This window comes from Pollachius pollachius (assembly GCF_949987615.1).
Source record: "Pollachius pollachius genome assembly, chromosome: 4".
Lineage (NCBI taxonomy): Eukaryota > Metazoa > Chordata > Actinopteri > Gadiformes > Gadidae > Pollachius > Pollachius pollachius.
Window position 1 is genome coordinate 4,617,908 of NC_136937.1, and position 7,500 is coordinate 4,625,407.

The 7,500-nt window shown below is 47.4% G+C and overlaps 1 protein-coding gene across 1 annotated transcript in view; it reads right to left on the reverse strand.

The window, feature by feature from the left end:
• The window catches only part of LOC307075266 (calcium/calmodulin-dependent protein kinase type 1D-like), a gene marked incomplete at its 5' end in the record, with an annotated part of 48,662 nt that overhangs the window by 14,986 nt on the left and 26,176 nt on the right, over positions 1 to 7,500 (reverse strand). Inside the window, 2 exons of the mRNA XM_079735807.1 lie at positions 5,524 to 5,598; positions 7,496 to 7,500. The exon at positions 7,496 to 7,500 is cut by the window's right edge and continues 127 nt beyond it. Coding sequence (XP_079591933.1) covers positions 5,524 to 5,598; positions 7,496 to 7,500 — 80 coding nt within the window. The remainder of the gene's footprint in view (positions 1 to 5,523; positions 5,599 to 7,495) is intronic.

The window sequence follows — 7,500 nt, forward strand, 5'->3', positions numbered from 1 at the left end:
TCTCTCCCTCTCCCTCTTCCTCTCCCTCTCTCTCCCTCTTCCTCTCTTTCTCTCTCTCCCTCTCCCTCTTCCTCTCCCTCTCTCTCCCTCTTCCTCTCTTCCTCTCCCTCTTCCTCCCTCTTCCTCTCTCTCTCTCTCCCTCCCTCTTCCTCTCCCTCTCCCTACCTCTTCCTCTCTCTCTCTCGTTCAGCACAGAGAACAGTGAGACGTGATGACACACGATCGAGATTGATGGTTTTCATTAGTGTCACATGATTGACACGCTGTCAATCACTCTAAGAGACGCCAAAGTGCCCCAGCTGGATCTCAAAGCAACGCCACTAGTCTGCCAACGTCCTGCGTCTCACGATATTCACAGTAAAGTAAGTGATTGGTGCAAAGAGGACAGAGAGAGAGCTAAATATACTGCAAAGAACAGACACCAGACCTCACAAACAGGGCCTACCAAGTAACACAATTTTGGGTGACAGTACGGATGATTCTCGATTTAGTGTAGTGTTTCTGCTGAGAACCGAAAGCTGTTAAGCTGTCAGAGATGCTCTGATAATTACCTCTTTTTGCATGTCATTAGAGCAAGGTGAAAATAACTTAGGAAGCCAAAAGCCGCCGCAATCTTTAAACTCAACATATATTTGGTGGGGAGAAGGGGGGGGGGGGGGGATGTATCGACGAAATTAACGTTTCGTCGATACATCCTCAACTAAAAGCTTTCCGTGCCGTGTGGAGTTTATCAAAATGGTCGCCATGCACACACCCTGCGTTGGTTTGTCGTTTTGCAGGCCACCTCCCCCCCACACCCCCACTTCACAACGCATCGGAGGTGCGACGCCTGAACGCGGGGCTGGGACAGACAGCACGCCATCTGGGACGCCGTTCTGATCTGATCTGAGCAGGAGGCAGCGTTTAAAGGCTGCTGCGCAGCCAACAATACGCCTGTCACAATAAACCAGGCAGCACGCCAGTGGACGGGGAGGCCGCGTTTTACTAGTTAGTCGTTAAGTCTGTGTGGTATGTGGCTCAGGTTGCTAGCACGATCCCCGGCTCCTCCTAAGCTGAGTGTAGTGGTTTGCCTGAGCAAGACGCCTCACCCTCACTGCTCCCGACGAGCTGGCTGTCGCCCTGCGTGGTTGACACCGCCGTCGGTGTCTGAATGTGTGTATGAATGTGTGAGCGTCAGCAAAATCCCCTAAATGTCCCCTAAACTCTACATAGAGGCACACACACAAACACACACACGCACACACACACACACACACACACACACACACACACACACTGACAGTTGGAGGGTGAATCTACGGGATGTCGTCACACTGAAAATTCAATTAGAGACTGTGGAAGTTATTCTAATAATTCTAATGAGGTTTCTGGGAAAAAAGGATTTGGAAATAATTGCTTAGGTTCCTCTTCCTCTCTCTCTCTCTTTCTCTCGTTCTTATTTCATTTCTATGTCTTGTCCAACTATTACTCTCTCTCTCTCTCTCTCTCTCTCGTCCTCTCTGCCTCTCCCCATCTCTCCCTTCATTCTGCCTCTCTGCCAAGTCGTCAGCAAAAGCTAAAATCGACAAGTGCGCACACACACACACACACACACACACACACACACACACACACACATACTTGTACTTTGGCCTTCTGCTTACTTCTCTATAAACAATCCCACCACTTAAATTTTTGTGCTGTCATTCATTCATTAATCCATCATCCAAGCATCAATTATCCATCCATCCATTCATTCATTTATTCGTCAGACATCCATCAATCATCCAACAATCAACCATCCCCATCCATCCATTCATTCATTCATCAGCCATCCATCAATCATCCAACCATCAACCATCCCCCATCCATCCATTCATTCATTCATCAACCATCCATCAACCATCCATCCATTCATTCATTCATCAGCCATCCATCAACCATCCAGCCATCAACATCCATCCATTCATTCATTCATCAGCCATCCAATCATCATCCAGCCATCAACCATCCATCCATTCATTCATTCATCAGCCATCCATCCATCATCCAGCCATCAACCATCCATCCATTCATTCATTCATCAGCCATCCATCCATCATCCAGCCATCAACCATCCATCCATTCATTCATTCATTCATTCAACCATCATCCATCCATCCATTCATCCATCCATCGTTTGATTCCCTCAGCTTTTGGTTGCAGGCGTGTACAAGTGAACATGTGAACGGTGGTGATAGCGTGTCTCCTTGTGTGGAAGCTGCGGGCGTGGAAGTGTGTGCTCGCTGTCGTGGTGCGTCGTTTATCACTGGAGAGATGAAAAATAAATGAAAATACATCACCTAATACCAGCCTGGGGCTCCTGACTCATTAATCACAGCAGTGCCAGGCAAGACCAATCAATCTCAAAGCGCAGAATGGGGACATCAGAGCATTCCTCTGGTTGGTTTGATTATCACAGACTGTGTGCGTGTGTGTGTGTGTGTGTGTGTGTGTGTGTGTGTGTGTGTGTGTGTGTGTGTGTTTGTGTGTCCAACTAGCGTCATCAAAACAGATCACACTCAGTCACATGACAAACACGATTGATTACTGTCTGCTTGGCGGGTGTGTGTGTGTGTGTGTCTGTTTAATTTGAACAGGGCTGACTGTATGACGGCCTCATGTAGGACTGCTCCGAGGTTCACCGGCTGCTAATCCTCATCAACGTGCAGCACTTGGATGTCTGATTGTACGTGACTATGACTTCAAATTATTAGTCCTGTGTGTGTGTGTGTGTTCATGTGTGCATGTGTATGTGCATTTGTGTGTGTGTGTGTGTGTGTGTGTGTGCATGCATGCATGCGTGCATTTGTGTATGTGCATTTGTGTGTGTGTGTGTGCATATGTGTGTGTGTGTTTGTACATGTGTGCTTGCGTGCGTGTGTTTGTGTGTGCGTGCGTGTTTGTGTGTATGTGCATATGTTTGTGTGTGTGTCTGTGTGGGAGTGCGTGGGTTATGGGTTGCAGGCAGAGTTCACAGCCAGCCCACCCCCCAGCAAAACACATTTTCTGGGATTTCAAAAACGTAGGACTCCCAGAGGAAATAAACAAACGCCTAATGGATGCCAACCCTGAGATCTGTGATCGCGTTCCGCCTTCTCCCCCCGTCGCCCAAAACCGACAGATCTGAACAACAGATGCTGGAATGACGTGATCGTGCTGAAAGTAAGAACGTTACCAATAAAGTTATCTGATGTGTCTTTGCGAACTAGCGGCCTCTCGTGTCCTGAGCTAGCACGACGGTGATGTCGTTGTCGCAAAGAACGACAACGAAAAACTATGAAGCAAGTAGCAAATACGTCCTCAAGCCTAGTAGTGTTTGTATATTTTGTAATCAAATTGCTAATTATTATTATTTTTACAAAAAATGGTTTTCCACTTCTTTATATAATTATCACCAAATACGAGTTGGATTCTACGTTTGAACGTCATCTTTGCTCATTGTAATTTCCCATTTAAGATTTTAGGACATGTAGCAGACTCTTTTATCTAAAGCTACTTACAACGAATCATACTCATTCACAGACCGACGGTGGAGTCATCCACGCAAGGCGACATCCAGCTCGTCGGGAGCAGTTAGTGTGAGATGTCTTGCTCTGGGACACCTCGTCACTCAGCTAGGAGGATCCAGGGATCAAACTAGCAACCTTCAGGTTACAAGTCGACCCGCGCTTCCTCCTGATCTAAGCTGACGCTGGCACTTCCCGCCTTCGGTGGTCTCCGAACAGAGTAGACATAATACGATAGAACGATTCCCTGGGTCGGTTGAGTCGGGGATGGACTGATGTCATACTGACGTTTGCTAACGGACAAAAAGGTGCAGTGAAACGTGACCCAGCGCTGCTTTAAGAGCTGTTACGCTTTGCGTCCGCCCAGCAGAATCCTCTCTGAGTCCTCTGATGCCATCAGACAGGAGGGTGGACCTTTGACTTCCACCCTGAGCAGAGAACATGTTAGGGGGGAGCAGGTCTCTGGCTTGGAGGGGACACCGGAGGAGGAGGAGGAGGAGGAGGAGGAGAGGAGAGGAGGAGGAGAGGAGGGCTGAAGAAGGATATGAGGGTGAGGTGAGGATAAGGAGCGCAGGAGGAGAGTCTCTCTCTCTCTCTCTCTCTCTAGGATATAAGCGATTTCTCGCTCCATATTGTAAGGAATTAAAACAATCCCTTTCTTTCTCAATCCCCTCCTTCTCATGCACACACGCACACACACACACACACACACACACACACACACACACACACACACACTCACAAACACACACACATAGCAGCTTGTGAACTGTGCCCACCAGTGGATTCCAGCCTGAAAACTGTTTTATAGTCCTCTTGTGGATTGGGTTAGTCTCTCTTTCTCTCTCTCTCTCTCTCTCTCTCTCTCTCTCTCTCTCTCCTATCTCTCTCTCTCCCCCAGCCACCCCCATAGACTCCATCTGCAGGCGTTTAGCCTACTTTCCCCTTCACTTTGATGTGGGTTTCAGTGACACAGCGTTTGACCCCCAGCCGGAAGGCACTGGGAAAGAACAGAGGACTTAATGAACCAGGCTGTGCCCAACAACCACATGCATACTGGTTCATATGAATACAGGTTAATGTGTATATAGGTTCATGTGTATACAGGTTCATGTGTATACAGGTTCATGTGTATACAGGTTCATGTGTATACAGGTTCATATGTATATAGGTTCATATGTATACAGGTTCATGTGTATATAGGTTCATGTGTATACAGGTTCATGTGTATACAGGTTCATATGTATATAGGTTCATATGTATACAGGTTCATATGCATACCGGTTCATATGTATACAGGTTCATATGATTACAGGTTCATATTGATACAGGTTCATATGACTACAGGTTCATATTGATACAGGTTCATATGATTACAGGTTCATATTGATACAGGTTCATATGATTACAGGTTCATATTGATACAGGTTCATGTGATTACAGGTTCATATTGATACAGGCTCATATGATTACAGGTCCATATGTATATGGGTTGATATGTCCATATATATATGAATCTATATGTCCACATGTCTAATGGTCCATATGTCCATATGTTTATGGGTCTATATGTCCATCAGGCCACCTTGGAGTCTCAGAGGATACGACTCAATAGTACAGCAGGAACACCTGTCTGAGAGTACTGAGGATGTGTGTGTTTGTGATGGATGTGCTGGGGTGTTGTTTTGTGCAGTTTATGAGGCATTAGGGGTGTGTGTGTGTGTGTGTGTGTGTGTGTGTGTGTGTGTGTGTGTGTGTGTGTGTGTGTGTGTGTGTGCGCGCATCATGTCATCATTTTGTAGGATCTGTCCATGTAGGAGGGTGAGAGAGAGAGAGAGAAATAAAACTGAGGGTGGATGTGTGAAAAGAGAGCGAGCGAGAGAGGTTTAAACAGAGAGAGAGAGAGAGAGAGAGAGAGACGGAAAGAGAGAGAGAGCTTTAAATAGAGCTGTGAGGGAGAGAGCGAGCGAGAGAGGTTGAACAGACTGGGACTCACAGCTGCATGATCAGGTAGAGGTGGTCTGGGCTCTCGTAGATGTCCTCCAGGGCAACGATGTTCTCGTGCTTGATCCTGAAAGACAGACAGACAGACTCTCCTCATTCAGGGTCCAGGGCAGAGCGGTCAGACAGACAGACTCTCCTCATTCAGGGTCCAGCTCAGAGCGGTCAGACAGACAGACTCTCCTCATTCAGAGTCCAGCTCAGAGCGGTCAGACAGACAGACTCTCCTCATTCAGGGTCCAGCTCAGAGCGGTCAGACAGACAGACTCTCCTCATTCAGGCTCCAGCTCAGAGCGGTCAGACAGACAGACCCTCCTCATTCAGGGTCCAGCTCAGAGCGGTCAGACAGACAGACTCTCGTCCTCCTCCTTGATGACATGTTTCTGATTTCACTGACAACACCTTGGATATTAACTGTCCGCTAAAGCACCAAACAGTAAGTAACCTTCTCCTTTAACACATTTTGACATCTGTGCGTCTAAAAGATGTCAAGGCCGTTTTAATCGTTTTGGGGTCATATCCTTGAAGTCCCCTTCTCCATCCGGTGTGTGCGAAAGGAGGGGAAAACAACAGACTGACAGGACCAATGGGAGCCCCTCATCCCTGCAGGGGCGGGGTCAGTATGTCAGGTCAGCGGACCATGCACAGGAGGACGTGGATGTCAATCAAATGAAATGCTGCTCTTAGCGCGTATACGGAGAGGGCAGCAGAACAAGCAGCGGAGGTCAAACTCCCAGGAGAGGAGCTGACAAGCCAATCAGAGGGGAGCACAGGCCCACACACCCCTTATTCCACCACTTGAAGAGCAAGCTACAGAGAATGACATCATGGGCGATACTCTGTTAATGGAGATAAATATGGAGAAAGAGAGAGAGAGAGAGAGAGAGAGGGAGAGAGAGATTTCTTAACACCACCCACTCAATGTTTACTTAGAATTGGCCCAAAATGGCCACAAAACAGGAAATAACATGTGCACACATTTCAGCTTGAGAGCATTTGGGTTGTGTCACACACACACACACACACGCACACACACCTAGCCAACTGCCACAGTGGTAGTTTTAACCATCTGTGTTTATTAATACAACAACTGACAGGGCTATCCAATTACCCCAAACACAAAACAAAAAAAAAACAATTCTAAATCATTTAAAGGTTTCAAGATTCAAAAAACAAGCTTATCATTGTACCTGGCTGTAAGAACTTCCAAACCCATTTCTCAGTGTCTGTTTTAATTCCCAGGCACCGCACTAACCCCAAGTGACGCCCCTAGGTGTAGAATGTCCCGTTCCAGCCTGCTGTCTGACACAGAGTGCCTCAAAGTGCCCTTGCTTGTCTTCATCTATTTCACACGAACGCATGGGCATCAGAAAACCCCCAGCGCAGCTAAAAGCAGCATCACAGCCTCACAGCGCTGTTACACTCTTTTACACTCTTTTTACACTCTTTGCAGGTTTTTCCATTAAGAGTGCCCCAGGCGCCTCCACCATCATCATCTTCATCATCATCTTTCTGGGGCTGTCCTAGAGAGCCGTCTCCGAAAACAGTTAACCCCTCAGTACCCAGAGAGAAGCACCACCATTGCAGTGTGTGAGTGTAGTTCTAGGTGGTGTGTGTGTATGAGTGTGTGTGTGTGTGTGTGTGTGTATGTATATGTGTGCGTGTGTGTGTGTGTGGTTGTTGTTCTGTGTGTGTGTATCTGCGTGTGTGTGCGTGTGTGTGCGTGTGTATGTGTGTGTGGGTGTATCTGCATGTGTGTGTGCTTGTAGTTCTAGTTGTGTGTGTGTGTGTGTGTGTGTGAGCGTATCTGCGTGTGTGTGTGTGTGTGGTTGTAGTTGTGGGTGTGTGTGTCTGCGTGTGTGTGTGTATCTGCGCGTGTGTGTGTGTGTGTGTGTGTGTGTGTGGTTGTAGTTCTGGGTGTGTGTGTTCGCATGCGTGTGTGTTTGCTTGTGTCTGTCTGCCTGTACCTGCG